Source organism: Phascolarctos cinereus, unplaced genomic scaffold (genome assembly GCF_003287225.1).
Source record: "Phascolarctos cinereus isolate Bilbo 61053 unplaced genomic scaffold, phaCin_HiC Scaffold_5;HRSCAF=322, whole genome shotgun sequence".
NCBI classification, from domain to species: domain Eukaryota; kingdom Metazoa; phylum Chordata; class Mammalia; order Diprotodontia; family Phascolarctidae; genus Phascolarctos; species Phascolarctos cinereus.
Window position 1 is genome coordinate 287,063,032 of NW_027555958.1, and position 17,338 is coordinate 287,080,369.

Sequence of the window (17,338 nt, forward strand, 5' to 3'; positions counted from 1 at the left end):
TCAGTGTATCAAGTATAGGACAACTATTTCCCCCACATGTAAAGAAATGTTTGAAATGGGAGTAAAGACTTAAAAAAAAATGAAATGGAAACCCATATCTTTTAGTAATACTGTCCTGGGAGGTTAATACTCAAACATTAAAACATGAAACATTTATGGGACTACTGAACCGCCATTTCACTTTCACCTCTGTTCTGCACTGTCCAAAAAAACTTCAAGGCCTGTTATCTTTTGGTAAGCCAGGGCAAGGCTTGGGTTCATCTTCCTTCTGGTGGTCATCATCTTCTTTGAAACATGTTTTAGAAGATCCAGGGAACACCTCTTAATGCCAGTCATCTAACCTTTTCAATGACTCCAAACCTCGGGTCAGTGAGGCAGCTGTAAACATCGATCTGAGGACCACTGTGTGGTCGGTCATGCTTAGGAAAAGAAACAAAAATTAGAAAATGCAGATTAAGCTTTAAACTATAGTCTCAGGCTCAACTAGACAAGCATATGCTCTCATTGCCGTTTGTGAGCAGCCATCGGAGCTGCCTAGGAAGCGGCAGTGGGGAGAGAGAGGAATTCTTTCACAGGATGCTCATTCAGCCAAGAGAGCTGTCCAAGACCCATATCACATATTCAGAAGAGTAGGAAAAGTTACCCCTTTAAGGTCTACCAAGTGGGCAACTCTTGTTGCTAGGTGGCCAATCCTCTTTGAAACAATATTCTGTCATGAGGGCAGGGGAAGGCAAATAGGGATCAATCATAAGCCTTTGATTTTGAATATCCTTTAGTGAGTGATCTTTACTCCCCAGAAGGGGTCAAGAGGCATGTTGAGAGCTCCTAAAAACATATTCAAGATTATCAGATTATGGTGGGGGTATGTCTCCCAATTGTCCCAATCACATCAGGAAGAACTTCCTATAATCAGAGCTGATCAAAGTGGAATGGGCTGCTGGGGAAGGAGTGAGATCCTAATTACTGAAGTTCAGGTGGAGGCAGGATGAATATCAGGGGCAGGGTGGCGGGGAATGTTATCAAGAGTACTCTTATGGGAGCAGCTAAGTGGCGCAGTGGACAGAGTACTCTTTTTGTTTTGTTTTGTTTAGGCAATTGGGGTTAAGTGACTTGCCCAGGGTCACACAGCTAGTAAGTGTCAAGTGTTTGGTCTGAGGCCGAATCTGAACTCCGTTCCTCCTGACTTCGGGGCCGGTACTCTACCCACTGAGCCACCTAGCTGCCCAAGAGTACTCTTATTCAGGCAGAGATTTACATGGACGACCTCTCAGGCCTCTGCCAGCTTAGATTCCATGATTCTAAGCTTAGTTCTACCTACTTCTTCCAGTCTTAGCACTTTATACAAGCAGTAGAAGGCACAGGTGCGAATTAGCTAGAAGACGTACGCAGACAAGAGGAAAGCTGGCTTCATTGAAATGTTATGTCCAAGAGGAATTAGACATGCTTTACCTGACCTTGGAAGACAGAACTAGGAGCAATGAGTGGAGACTGCAGAGGCAGAGGCAGATTTAGGTTGAACTCAAGGACTACCTTTCCAATAGTCAGAGTCTTACAAAAGTGGGAGCAGCAGCCATAGGAGAGGGTATAATTCCTGTTCCCCGGAGTCCTTCAGGCTGACTGGTTAGGGACATTACAGAAGAGCTTCCTGTTCTGGTAGGAGCTGAACTGGCCAAAACTCCAGTCCTTGTAAGTCATAATTGAGGAATAGGGGTCTACAGGACCTCAGCCTATGCTGTCAACATCAACCTGTTCTTATTCTCAAAGCAACCTACTGATTCAAATGTGCTTCAAGAAACTTATGCTCTACCATCTTGAAGCTGCTTTATCTACAAAGACCGTCTTGCTTTTCAACTCATACAGACTGCTCAGAAGCACAGAAAAGTGAGTAAGATACTAATTTTGTTCTCAAGGAGTTTCCATTCTTCCATCCTTCTATCCTAGCTGAGCTCTTCCAGGGTCAGACACCCACAAACAAATGACTTTCTAAAGATCACACATCAAGTCAGAAAACAAGCTGGAAAAACACAGGAGTTCTGACTTCCAAAACATGGTACCTAAGTTGCATTTAAAGCTAAGCAGAGGGGCAGCTAGGAGGCGCAGTGGATGGAGTACTGGCCCTGAAGTCAGGAGGACCTGAGTTCAAATCCAGCCTCAGACCAAACACTTGACACTTACTAGCTGTGTGACCCTGGGCAAGTCACTTAACCCCAACTGCCCAAATGAAAAAAAAAAGCTAAGTAGAAAAAATAAATACAGATGCAGAGTGAAGAATACATTGTATGTTTATTATTCACAGTTAATTACTATCTACCAAATGCTGTTGCAGAGTTAAAGGATTAAGTACATAGGTCTTTTTATTTAAACACTGATTTTTTTTTTTCATATACACAAAACAGTTCAGCAAGGCTTCGTGATATACACCAATTCCAAAATAAACAATCAAATGGTCCAGGTGTCGAATGCCATAGTTTCCTTTTATCATTACTGATGGAAGAAGAAGTAGAACCAAATAGCAAGAAGAGGAACACAAGGAATGCTCAGCTTGGAGAGTTGCTTACCTCTTGGTGAATCAGAATGTCAAAGGCAGCATCCATCTCTACAAGTGCCCAAAGAAAGTTTCAGAAAAACCAAAAAGACACTCAAGGGAAAAAATGAAGGGGGTTCCATTTGTTTATTTTAAGGGGATGGGGCATAAAAATAATACAGTCGCTGGAAAAACAATAAAGTAACCAAAGCTTAGCACTAAGGGCATTGCTGTTAAACTAGTCTCCCTTCAGTTAAAAATCATTTCCCTCAAATACTCTTTCTGCTTCAGAAGTTTTATAGGGGCAGTCGGGTGGGACAGGACGGACTAGCCATAAACAGCCCGCTGTTAAGTAGGAAGTGAAGATACTAGTCCCTTGCTTCTTGAATGCTCAATTAAGCAGGTCAGGACACACACACACACACACGCACACACACACACACACACACACACACACACACGTCAAAGTTCCAAGAAGATATCCCTATTTTTAAGAGCAAGACAATATAAATAGTTACATTCCTACACCAGTGTAGGAATACAGGATTATGTTTTAAGATTCAAGAACAATAGTTTAAATTTCTCTTTTGGTTTTCTTGTAGTTGGACATTTTCTGGCCATAGGGAGGTACATGTGAGAATTACTGTCTCCCACCAGTCAAGAGGGAACCAGAGATCACCTGAGACCTTCAACTTTCTTTTTACCAGACTGAATTAAATACAGGAAGGGCTACACCTCTTCCCTGCTTCCATGGGGTGTCTACCATACTGCACTGCTGTTGGCAGCATCTATGGGTCCTGCATGCATTACCTCTGGAAATTATGTACTTGCTCACCAATATTAAAGCTTAATCCTTAAAGACTTCTGGCTTCAAAGAGACAAATAAGAACTTAGAACTTCTCCCTGTTTGACTCCCGGTTTCCCTCCCTGACAAATATAAAATTATACATATAAAGAGAAAAATTGGCTGAAAAGCTCTGGACTGTCTTTAACTTAAAAATTACAACCAAAAAAAACCCTGAAAACAATGGAAAAGGCACTATAAAAATGTTCAACAACACACCACTTAGAAGAGAACATGGTGGAAAAAAACAAAAACAAAAACCCAAGCTTCTGCTATGTAGAATTTTGCAAGATGGCCCACGTACTGGCAAAATATCTATTCACTCTACTTTGCTCCCAAAATGACAAATACAAGGTTTACCCAAACCCACAAATACTTTCTCAGAGCAAAAAGATCTGAATTCTGAACATGTCAGGAGTCCTCTCTTTTCAGTTGCACATTCTACCTAAAACAGACATTCTGCATAGAGAAAATACCAGTCCACATGGTTTCTTATCTTTTATTATCTGCATCAGTTAAGATTAGGTGTGTCATTTAATGTCATGCACTGATGGACAGAAGAGAAAGAATGGGGGAAAAGGGGATAAAGGAGGGGAAACAGGAACACCTGCGAAAATCTGTAATAAAAATGATCTTTTCTTAATTTAAAGGTAAGTTTTGGCATTTTATATCCAACTCCCTTTCCCGCCCCTCCCTCACCAAAGTTCCATCCAGAGTGAGAGAGGGTCACCCTATGGTGACTTAGGTGTTATGGCCAGATGCTCAGAGCTCCCTCACTGGCTGCTGTTAGATGCAGCATGTGGATTTTACTTTTGTATGTGTGTATGTTTAAAAAATTTCATGTTTCCTTAAATAATTTCTTATTGATTCTTAGATGTTCCGGTTCACTGGGGTGACGTAGTTACGTGGAAACATGCCGGTCTGCCCATGGCAGGCTCCTTTCCACCAGTTGGGGTCTGAGTTATCAAGGACCTGTATGAAATCTCCCCGACGGAAGCCCAGCTCTCCATCTTCTTGGGGGTCAAAGTCAAAGAGGGCCTGGACATATGTTGGTTGCTGAAAAGGAAATAAAGAATTAGGTTGTTCACTTGCTACACTGTTGAGAAATCTAAAATGTATGTGACAAATAGTCTTGGTTTATAATCTTTCAAATATGTGCCATAGGGAAAAAAAATAGTCTACAGTGTGTAAATGGCTAGATGCAGCCTATTACATCATTTGAGATAAACAGTTCAGATAAATGCTCTATTGATAACAGATCACAACATCATCTCAGGCTAGTTACATCCTACATAATGTTGTCCTAACATAATTTCATGATAATAACATTCTAACCAAACCCCACTGTATATTCAGCAAAATTCCTGATTTAACAACGTCCAAATGACTGTCTAAGAGGCAAATTCAAATTCATTCCTGTATCCCACAACTGTTTCACTTAATGCCATCTTTTTACAGAATCAATGAATAACATGAGGTGGAATATACCTATTTGCTGAGAACAGCAAAACCTAGTCTTCGCAAAAAGGATGGAAAACAGCAGTTGAGACATTGCTTAAACCAAAGGTTTTGAAGATGTTTTACTTTTACTGACAGAAAGGTGGGTAATAGTGTTAAGTGGAACAATATACCATTAAGAAGGTTCAATATACCATTACTACAGTACTAAGTCTGAGCAAGAATGAAGAGTTAGATTAGGGGACTGAAGGAAGCTACTGTCCCTTCCCTCTTATCCCTCAAAAGCTCTTTTCTTCTGTGCTTGCAGCAGGGGGACGTTTGGTAGCAGCACACAGAAAACTTTACTTTACTCGCTTTATTCTTTTTTGACGTAGGAGGAAGGAAAAGACCAGACCTGTGATTCCACTGGTGGAGGGAACTCTCTATCAAGGAAGATCAGCAACTGCTCTGCAACTTAGACTCAAAGAGAGGTGATAGGTCACTCAGAGATTCAGTGACTTGCTCAGGCTGACAATTCCAGAATGTGTCATAAGTAGAACATGAAGCAGCGTCCTCCTGACTCTGAGGCTAGCACCTATACCAATATTCTTTTTAAAAAAATTTTATCTTCAGTTCCAAATTCTCTGCCTTCCTCTCTCCCTCCCCCTATTGAAAGTGAAAAAAACAAGACCCATCACAAATACCTACAATCATACAAAACAAACTTCTGCATTAGCCATGGTTTAAAAAAAAAAAGCAAGAAAAAGAGAGAAAGAGAAAAGAATATGCTTTAGTCTATACTCTGAATCCATCAGTTCTCTTTGGAGGTGGATAGCAAATTTCATTATGAATCCTTTGGAACAGAGATGGATCATCATATTGATCAGTTACTCAATCTTTTTTTGTTTTTGTTTTCAGGCAATTGGGGTTAAGTGACTTGCCCAGGGTCACACAGCTAGTAAGTGTCAAGTGTTTGGTCTGAGGCCAGATTTGAGCTCACGTCCTCCTGACTTCAGGGCTGGTGCTCTATCCACTGTGCCACCTAGCTGCCCCCCAAAGTTACTCAATCTTTCACAGAGGATTGTCATTATAATATTGCTGTTACAATGTACACTGTTCCCCTGGTTCTGCTCATTTCACTTTATATCAGTTCATTTAAGTCTTCCTAAGTTTTTCTGAAACCAACCTGCTCATCATTTCTTATAGCACAATATAGCTTATTCCACCATTTCCTAACTGATGAGCACCTCATCAGTTCCCAATTCTTTGCCACCACAAAAAGAACTACTGTAATTACTTTTTGTACATATAAGTCCTTTTCCTCTTTCTTTTATCTTCTTGTGATATAAACCTAGTCATGGCATTGCTGGTCCAAAGGGCATGCACAGTTTTATAGCACAGTTCCTTCGGGCATAGTTTCAAATTGTTCTCTAGAATAGTTTGGACTAGTTCACAGCCCCACCAACAGTGCATTATTGTATCTGTTTTCCCACAGCCCTTCTAGCATTTGTCATTTTTCTTTTCTGTGATCTTAGCTAATCTGATGAGTATAAGGTGGCACCACAAAGTTGTTTTAATTCTCATTTCCCTAATTATTAAAGATTTAGAACATTTCAAAAAATATGATTATCAATAGCTTTGATTTTGTCCTCTGAAAACTACTCATTCATAACCTTTGATGAGTTGGGGAATGGCTCTTATTCTTATAAATTTGGTTCAGTTCCTTATATATTTTAAAAATGAGACCTCTGCCAGAGAAACTTGCTGCACAGGTTCTCCCCCTCCTCCCAGTCTCACATTTTTCTTCTCAGTTTAGCTGCACTGCTGTTTATTTATGCCAAAACTTTTCAATTTTATGTAATCAAAATTCGCCATTTTACCTCTTGGGAACCTCTATCTTGTTTAGTCACCAACTCTTCCTCTATCCATAAATCTGATAGGTAATTTCTTCCATGATCCACTAATTTGCTTATGAGATCACCTTTTATGTCTAAATCATGAGCCCATTCTGAGTTTACCTTGGTTTATGGTGTGAGATATTAGTTAGTAGTTAGTAGTCTAGTTTCTGCTAGACTACTTTCCAGCTTTCTCAATTTTTGTCAAATACTGAGTTCTTACCTCAAGGGCTAGGATCTTTGGGTTTATTAAACACCATTTACAACTGTTTATTATGTATCTTATCTGCTCTGACCAACCACTCTATTTCTTATTCAGTACCAAACTATTCTGATAATTACAGCTTTGTAGTACACTTCGAGATCTAGAATTGCTTGGCCTCCATCCTTCATATATTTTTCACTGATTCCCTTGATAATTTTGGTGTCTTGTAACTCCAGATGAATTCTGTTGTCATATTTTCTAACTCAATAAAGTAATTCTTTGGTTATCTAGTTGGAATGGTACTGCATAAGTAAATTAATTTAGGTAGTATTGCCATTTTTATTATGTTGATGTTCAACCTACCCATGAGCAATTACTATTTTTCCAGGTATTTAGAATTGTTTTTATTTGTGGAAAGAGTGTTTTGTATTTGTGCGTATGTATACACACACATGTATTTATATGTATATATTAATATTCCTATGTGTATCTTGGCAGGCAGACTCCGAAGTATTTTATACAATCTAATGTTATTTTAAATGGAACTTCTCTTTCTACTTCTTTTTGAAAGATTTTATTGGTAATATACAGAAAAACTGATGATTTGTATGGCTTTATTTTATATCCTGCCACTTTGCTGGAGTTTTTCATTGTTTTGATTAGTTTTTTTTTAAAAGAGGGTTCTCTAAACCATCATATCATCTGCAAAAAAGCAACAGTTTTGTTTGTTCTTTGCCTATGCTTATTCCTTCAATTTGTTTTTCTGGCATTATTGCTACAGCTAGCATTTCTAGTATGATACCCAATAGTATTAGAGATAACGGACATCCTTGCTTCAGCCTTGATCTTACTGGAAAGGCTTCTAGCTTATCCCTACTATAGATACTTCTTGATCCTGGTTTTAGATAGGACTATCATTTAAAGGAAAATTCCATTTATTCCTGTGCTTTCTAGCGTGATTAAGAGGAATGGGTGTTGTATTTTGTCAAAAGCTTTTTTTGCAGCAATTGAAATAATAATATGATTTTTGTTGTGTTTTTTTGTCGTTGTTATTAATACTGTCAATTATACTTATAGTTTCCACATATCAAAACAGCCCACATTCCTGGTATAGATCCAGTCTGGTCATAATGTATACTTTTTTATATTGTTTTAATCTCTTTGTTAGTATTTTATTTAGAATTATTATTATTATTTTTTGCTTTTTGGTGAGGCAATCAGGGTTAAGTGACTTGCCCAGGGTCACACAGCTAGTAAGTGTCAAGGGTCTGAGGCTGGATTTGAACTCAGATCCTCCTGACTCCAAGGCTGGAGCTCTATTCACTGTGCCACCTAGCTGCCCCTTATTTAGAATTTTTTGCATCAATATTCATTAGGGAAAATTGTCTATAGTTTTATTTCTCTAGGTCGACTTTCCCTGGTTTAGGTATCAAGATCATATTTGTGTCATAGAAGCAATATGGTGGGACTCCTTTACCAATTTTTTCATTTATTATGTAGTTTTGGAATTAATTGTTCTTTAAATGTTTGGTAGAATTCACTTGTAAATCTATCTGGTCCTGGGGTTTTTTTCTTAGAGAGTTTAATTTCACCCCACCCTCCTCCCTGGAGATAGAGTTAATTTAAGTAATCAATTTTTTGTTCTCTGTGATTTCATCTTTTTCATTTTAGACACTAGTAACTTGGTTTTCTTTCTTTCTTTCTTTTTAAATTAACTTAGACAATGGTTTAATTTATTTTATTAATTTAAAAAACAGCTCCTAGTTTTATTAAAAAAATTTTTTTAACTTTTGATTTTGCTAATCTCTCATTTGGTTTTCAGGATTTTAATTCTGGTGTTTAATTGTTGGCTTTAAATTTGTTTTTTTCTAGTTTTTTTTCAGTTGCATACCCAATGCATTGCCCAATGCATTGACCTGCTCTTTTACTCTTTTATTGATGTGTTTAGAGATACACATTTTCCTCTAAGTACTGTTTTGGCTGTACACTATTATTTTTAAGACACACTATTATTTTTAAGATAAAATGCAAAGACAGGTTTCCATGGAGGAAGCATATGAAAAGAAAAGGAAAATTTTCCAGTGACATGCCTAATTTACAATTTTTAAAAATGCTAAATTTTTGTTTTATTTCACACACATTTTCAAAGTAGCACAAGAATAATAAAGATGAATGTTGAGCCAACACCAAAAAGACTTTTTCTCCTATGCTAATTTGCTGAGAAGCAAGTCTTGGTGTATTAAATAGTACTGATACTTTTCTTCTTATGTACTTACCTGTGGCACCTGTTCTATGTCCCGCAAGAATATCTGCTGGTTTCTGGAAACCGAGGTGGATCTGTGATAATCTACCAGCTCATTTAAAGAATTGAACTTTACCACCCAAAGGAAATACTTTCCAGCCCCATCTCGGAGCACCTTGAAATGCTGCACATCATTTCCAAACCTGGGGAAGACCAGAGGATATATATTAGGTAGTCAAAGAATTCCTTCTCCAAGTTTGCTTAGAACATCTCTTACTACAAAAGACAGTTTAATAGGAAAGAAAGCCAATAATCTGCCAACCTTTCTCCCAGATTAAGGTATCACATACTTATACTGTGGCTCAAAGAACAGGGGACGGAACAATAAGATGCCTGTGTTAGGAAGAACACAGGCATTCAACTGTATTAGTTGCCAATTAACGTTAATGGTTAACATACATGGATCAGATCTATAACCAGAGGTCTCCAGTCCCTCCTGATTAGCATATCTCTTAGGTATAGACATACATAAAGAATTCTTGTCAAATACAAGGAAACTAGTAATCCTGTTACCACTGTAGTGAACACATTTGTCTACAGTGTCATAGTGCTGCTATAAGTAGCCATGACATTACAACAAAGGTATCAGACAAAGAATAAGAATATAGATTTCAAATCTACTAGGCAAATGGGGGAAATACCAATCTCTTATCAAATCAAATAGAACTTCATTTAGTGATGAACAAATATGAGTTAAATGAAAAGCAGAGTAATTGCAGTGCTTTAGAATGGCTAATACTCTACATAATTTACAGCTCATTTCTAGTGGTTTCTAATTCTCCTTTCCACTGAGATCAAATGAACTCTAGGGAAAATGGAAAGAAAAAGTAGATTCAGGTACCATAGAAATTAAGTCCCACTATAATTCAAAATTAGTCGCACATATCCCTTGATATACAGTTTAGATTCAGTTGGCAAAGGCAGAACACCCCCAATTACGAAGGTGCTGCCTCCTAATAAAAGCCAAAAGGATATAAATATCTTTCCCTTTAATATTATCTCCATAGCTACTTTTCCCTCAGTTTTCCATAAAAATGACCCATCAGGTGGCAGCACTGAGTTGCCAAAAGAACTATCAGAGCATATAAAAAAAATTTTGTTTTATACATCAATTAACCTGGCCACCAAAAGAATACATGGAGAACAAGGAAAGAATGAGTTCATTCAGTCCCTTTTCTACACCTTCAACAAAAACTGCCACCAAATAGGCAGGAATATACGCTCATAGTGAGACTAAAGATGATACACTGAAGACCATACAAGTAATTGGAATCTTAAATGCAATTAGTGACATCAGACATCATTCAGCCCACCCTCTCCCTTCTGCTTCTCGTCCTCCATTTTAGAGAGGAGGAAATTGAGATTTTTGAATCACCCAGAATTCTACTAGCTCAGCTTTTAATTCTTTTCCTCTTTTATCAATTAACAAAAAAATTATTTGCTCCCCCTCCCACTTCTTCCCCAGGTTGGGGAGAAAACCCCCTAAGAAAAACAAAACCTTATAACAAATATAGTCAAGCAAAACAAATTCATCTGGCCTTGACTAAAAAATATGTCTCATTTTGTATCCTGAGTCATCTCTCTGCTAGGAAGCTGTTAACATTCTTCATCATTGGTCCCCTGGAATCATGGTTGGTCTATATTGATCAAAGTTCTAAAGTCTTTCAAAGCTGTCTGTTTTCCAATGTTGTTGTTACATAAATTGTTTTCTGGTTCTGCTCACTTCAAATGTAACAGTTTATATATGTCTTCTTAGGTTTTTCTGAAGCCATACTCCCCCCACCCTCCACCAGCACAATAGTATTCTATTATATTCATATATCATAATTTCAGCCATTCCTTAACAGACAGGTATTTCCTTAGTTTCTACTTCTGTGCCACTACAAAAAGAGCTGCTATAAGTATTTTTGTCCCTATAGGTAATTTTTCTCTTTCTTTGATTTCCTTGGGGAACAGGCCTAGTAGCGGCATCAGGGAGTTCAAAGGGCATTCACATTTGGTCACTTTTTGTGCACAGTTCCAAAATGATTTCCAAAATAGCTCTCCTAATTCATAGCTCCTCCAACAGTGCACAAATGTGCTTATTTTCCCACAGCTCTTCCAACATTTGCCATTTTCCTTTTTTGTCATCAGATTTTTGCTCTTCATGATTCCAAAACAGCTGAGGTTCTGAACTTGCCAGGTTGTAGAATAAAAAACCTGGCCTCTGTTAGCATCACAATTAAGGTTAGTTTGGAGGTGGGCAAGAAGGAAAGTAATTAGAGAAAGACTCACTTGACAGAGAGGGAGAAGTCCCCTGGTGCACTCTCACTCTCCCGGATAAGAAAGGCACCATCATGTCGCTGTTTGCCAAGCATTTCTTCTGCCTTTGCTCTGGGGATTTTGCCAAAAAACCACCTACAGAACAAAGTAACCCAGTCAAAGTCTGCTCCCCCACATGAAAAAAAAAGTAAGACATTTAGGCTCTTAAAGTGTTAGCAAAAAGATGACTCTCCTTTCTAGACTAGGGGCAAAGGAAGCAAACATCCACCCTTCAGTATCAATATGCTCAACAACTAGGTTTACTCACTACTATTGAGGGTTCTGTAAGTGAAATCCCCTTAGATAATGAAACCTTGAGCTCTTCCCCACCCCCTCCCCAAGCTATGAAAGTGACTCATTACAGAGCAGTCCATTACAGTGTTAAATTGTTTCTATATGGGTAGACACTTAAAAATCTGCCAGATAGGTCAAATACCTTGGGGAAGCCCCCAATTACATAAACTTGAAATATCTACAGAATGAATCAAATAAGGGAAAAGAGGCCTACTTTATGTAGTTATTTGCTATTCATATTACCTTACTACCAAGAAAAATAGAATGAGGTGGGGGTGAGAGTGGGTGGCCAGAAGTAAAACTTTTCTACCATGGAAACAGCCCCAATGGCAAAAGCTCCAGTCTTTTAGCAACAGGCATGCTAAAATGTAATGCCAAAATGTAATGCCATTCTTGCCAGAAGAATGAAGAATAGCCTTACTAAGCCAGTAGTAGAAACAAGAGAATCTACCCGAGTAATTACTTAGCTGACAGTTTGTGTTTTTCCTTTAGGAAAAACCTATACCCCCTTCTTTTATCATAATACACTACCGAGCCTGAGTATAGGAGGAAGCGAAGCTGTCTTCTTATATAGCCCAGCTACTCTAGGCAAAACACAAAGCTGGATTAATCATTAAGTAGACCCATCAATTAACTGCTAGGAAGTTGTGTTTTTTTTGGGGGGGGATGGGAAGAGGGGGGTTAGAGGTGAGGGACTTGACTTCCCCATCCCCCCCCAAATAAACCACTTAAAAACCTAACATTTTCAGACACCGTGCCATGTAGTTAGAAAGAGTGCTGGGCCTGGAGTCAGATAATCTAGATTTTATTCCTGGCTCTACCACTTAACTTCTCTGTGGCTCAGTTCCTTCATGTATAAAATGAAGGCATTTGAGTTGATAATCTTTAAGGTCAGTTACAACTCTACATCTATGATCATATCACCAGCTAACTCTGGTCTCTTGCACTCAATACCAAATTATGACATTCTCCTACTTGTGTTGTCTTTCCTTATTACAATGTAAGCTCCTTGAGCGAAAGAACTATCTTGCTTACTTGTATTTGTATACTCAAGCTTAGCACAGTGCATGATACTTAATAAATGTTCTAGCTACCTTTCTATATCTATCTACCTACACAAATTCTTTGTTGGATCTGCTTGTTTCATAATGCATAACCATAATTAAATTATAAATTTAAGAAATGTTACACATTCCAGAAAATCCACATCAACCAACAATGCTATGTTAACAGCTAGAGTACTTCTTAATTTTATAGGAAGATATCTCTTTTTCAAAATAAAATAACAGACTACTTAACTTGCAGGAGAAATCTACTTCTGCAGAGAGAACATGGACAAATCTTCATCAGTAAAAGCATATTTCTGGGTTTTGTACTACTACACAAGGTTAGCTCCCTTCTATATCTATATACAACTCAAGTATAAGTCCTATACTGAAAACTGGGGGGGGTGGGGGGTTAGGGTAGGTGGGGGAGGTTGTCCTTGGTTCTCAAAGAGGACCATGACATTAGGGAGATGATGGCATGACCTGCAATTGAATTGGATTTGAATGAGGGGAGGGCTGTGCAAAGTCACCAGCCTCACTTTCTTCTCCAGAGCCATCAGGGTACAGTGGCCAGATACAGATCAGGATGCCTGGAGGTGGCCCAGTAGCGGTTAGGTGGCTCAGTAGATACAGTGCTGGCCCTGGAATAAGAAAACTCATCCTTCTGAGTTCAAATCTGGCCTCAGACACTTACTAGCTGTGTGACCCTGGGCAAGTTACTTAACCCTGTTTGCCTCAGTTCCTCAATGAAAACCTACCATATAAAGGAAATAACATTTCAAAGGAACTGGATTCAAAATATGGAAGTTAGCTCAGAAAATGTGATTTCTATCACAGAAACCTCTCCCCTTTTCCCTTTACCCACCCCAATCTTTTTTTTTTCCTTCCTGTTCCCTTCTTCATAATGATTTTAACTACCCAGGAGGCCACAGCAGACCTACCTTGGAAAACTACTTCAAACTCCCTAACCACTCAGTTCTTCTACCTACTTGTTTCCCATTATCTACTCTTCCACACCACCCCCATATACAAAAATGGTCATACCACTGATCTTGCCATCATCCACAAATGAACCACCTCCACAAGTTCCTGAAATCCCTCTATCTGACCATAACCTATTGGTTTTTCACCTCTCAATCTTTCCTTAAATTCACACCATGACCTCCAATCCCTTGATCCCTTATTACTTTCTAAGGCCATCCCCCCTGCACTAGCCACTCTTTCCTCTTTTCTCCATTTTGACCCGTTGGTGAAGCTAATTAAATTCCAGACTATGCTCATCTCTTGAATCACTAGCCCCTTTATCATTCCGATTATTACACCCTGTGAAGCCTTAGCATTGGATCACTTCCACTATTTGCCATCTTCTCTCCTACACACATGCCGCTGAATGAAGGTGGAGAAAATCATGCAACATTTCTGACCGGATCCATTACAAATTTGTCACATAACCTCAGCTGGGCCCTAATTGCTGCTAGGCAATCCTATGACCCCTGTCTTGTCAATTCACTCTTCCACTCTACACAGTGACTCTTCCAAACCTTTTCAGTGCCTGCTCAAGTCTCCTATGGCTTCCTCCCCCTCAACCTCTCAACTGAGATCTTCACCTCACATTTTACAGAAAACATTAAGGCTATTTGCTGTGAGCTCCCTTTTCTCCCCTCTTTCTCTTCTCCTATCACTCAGGTGCCTTTTGCCATTATCTTCTCCTCCACTCCTGTTTCACATGAAGAATTTACCTTACTTCTTATCAAGGGTAAGCTCTCTACCTGTTCAAGGAATCCCATTCCATCACATCTCCTCCAAAAGACTGTCATCCCCACTCTATTACTTATTTTCAATTTCTCCCTCTCTACTGGCTCATTCTCTACTATATACAAACAAGCCCATGTCTCTCCTATTCAGAAAAAACCCTCACTTGATCCTTCCAGCCCCAATATCATCCTACATCTCTTCTCCCTTTGTAGCTAAAATCCTAGAAAAAGGTCATCTACGATAGGTGCCACCACTTTCTCTCTTCTAACTCTCTTCTTAGCCCTCCCTTACAATTTGGCTTCCAGCCTTAACATTCCACCAAAACCGCTCTCTTCAAAATTACCAAAGACTTCTTAGTTGCCAAATCCAATGGCCAAATGCCAATCTCTATCCTCATTATCCTTGAGCTCTTTGACGCCTCTGATATTTTTGATTATCCTCTCCCCTTGATATTTTTTTCTCTCTTGGTTTTCCTCCCAAACATGTGACTGCTCTCACTCAGTCCCTTTTGCTGGATCCTTATTCAGAGCATACCCTCTAATCCTAGATGTCTCTCAGGGTTTGTCCTGGGACCTCTTCTCTTCTCCCTATATGTGACTTTACTTGGTTATCTCACTAAGTTCCATGGATTTAATTACCATCTTTATGCTGATGACTCTCAAATCTACCTATCCTTCCCCAAACTCTCTGCTGACCTCCAATCTCAAATCCCCAACTGCCTTTCAGGTATCTTGAACTGGATATCCAGCAGACATCTTAAGCTAAAGATGTCCAAAACAGAACTTATTGTTTTTCCCCCTAAAATGTCTTCCCCTTTTAACCTTCCCTATGGCGGAGGGAAACACCACCCTTCTAGTCTCTCAGGCTCACAATCTGGGAGTCATCCTGTATTCCTCACTACCTCTCACCTCCCATAGGCAATCTGTTGCCAAGGCCTGTCAATTTCACCTTTGCAACTTCTCTCAAATATGCCTCCTTGTCTCCTTTGACACCGACACCACTCTATAGCAAGCCCTCCTCACCTCACACCGGGACTACTGAAATAACCTGATGGTGGGTCTGCCTGCCTTAAATCTCTCCCCTACTCCAATTCATCTTCAATTCAATTAACAAAGTGACTTTTCTAAAGCTGAGGTCCAATAATATCTCCAGGATCCAATACAAAATGCTTTGCTTAGCATTCAAAACTCTTCATGACAATAGCCACTCCTACCTTTCCAGTCTTCATATACCTTACTCCCCACATGTACTCTTTGAGCCAGTGACACTGGCATCCTGGCTATTCCATAAACAAGACTCTCCATCTCTTAAGAGGCTTTGGGTATTTTCTCTGGCTGTCCCCCATGCCTGGAATGCATTTCCTCCTCCACTCTGACTACCGACCCTCCTGACTTCCTTTAAGTCCCAACTAAAATCTCATCTTTTACAGGATGCCTTTCTCAATCCCTCTTAATTCTAGTGTCTTCCCTTTTAATTATTTCCTATTTTTCCTGTATATAGCTTGCTTTGTATATATTTGTTTTGCTTGTTGTCTCCCCCATTAGATCGTAAGCTCCTTGAAGGCAAAGACTGTCTTTTGCCCCTTTTTGTATTCTTGTCACTTGGCACATACCTGGCACACAAGTGCTTAATAAATGTTTACTAATCAACTGATAACAATTTAGTTTTGATTGCAGCTATACCAGAGAATACTTTACTTCCCTACGTTTCCAGTTAAGGATGACAAAAGATGATGGCCAAGAGGCATGAATGCAATTTTTTTCTGGCTACAATTACACATTTCCATGAACAAATTCTAAAGGGGACAGGAACTGTACCTGTGATTTCACTGTTACTGGGATCTCCTAAGTAAGTAGACTCCCTCTACCAATGCAGATGAGACCTTCTCTATAACTTTACAGTTTCAAAGAGTTACTACTGAGAGCACTGAGAGGTTAAATTACTTGCCTATGACTCACACAGCCAGTATGTATCAGGCTTGAACTTGGGTCTCCCTGGCTCTTAGGGTAGCTGTCAATCCACTTTTGTTGTTGAGTTATTTTTCAGTCATGTCCGACTCTTTGTGAGCCCATTTGGGGTTTTCTTGGCAACTGGAGTGGTCTGCCATTTCCTTCTCCAGCTCATTTTACAAATGAGGGGCTGAGGCAAATAGGGTTAAAGTGACATACCCAGAGTCACACAGCTAGTTAAGTGTCTTGAGGCTGTATTTGAACTTCCAAAGAAGAGTCTTCCTGACTCCAGGCCTGATACTCTATTCACTGCACCACCTAGTTACCCTTTAGTACCTGACTGACCTTGAGCAAGTCATTTAACCTCTCTGGGCCTCATTTTTTTATCTGTGAAATGGAGTTGGATGAGTTGGTCATTAAGATCCCTGTAAGCTCTGAGGTTCAGAGTGGTGCTCCCAAGAAGCATGGGTATGATCTCTCCTCCCTGACTATTTCCTCCCTGAGACTGCTTGACTGACTTGTCATTGATCTTCTTGCCCACTAGTAGAGGTGTACCCAAGGCTCTGTCTTCGACTCTCTTTTTATCATCTATGTAAGAGTTCAATTAGCTTCTCTAAGTAGATTACTCCTAAATCTATCCCCTAAATTACACTTTATAATTACTAACTGACTGATAAAATCTCCACCTGGATGTCCCATAGGCATCTCAAAATCAACATGTCAAAACCAAAATTACTTTCCAAGTACCCTAAAATAATATATTCCTCTTTTGAACTCACTCCTTGA

General features: G+C 39.2%; 1 protein-coding gene across 3 annotated transcripts in view; it reads right to left on the reverse strand.

Annotated features, from left to right (window-relative positions):
* Positions 1–2,264: 2,264 nt before the first annotated feature.
* The window catches only part of GRB2 (growth factor receptor bound protein 2), a 103,413-nt gene continuing 88,339 nt past the window's right edge, over positions 2,265–17,338 (reverse strand). For all 3 annotated transcript variants that reach the window (XM_078155906.1, XM_021002474.2, XM_021002475.2), the window contains 3 exons: positions 11,482–11,604; positions 9,182–9,350; positions 2,265–4,424 (listed from right to left, as the gene is read on the reverse strand). In XM_078155906.1, coding sequence (XP_078012032.1) covers positions 4,239–4,424; positions 9,182–9,350; positions 11,482–11,604 — 478 coding nt within the window. In that variant the 3' untranslated portion in view covers positions 2,265–4,238. The remainder of the gene's footprint in view (positions 4,425–9,181; positions 9,351–11,481; positions 11,605–17,338) is intronic.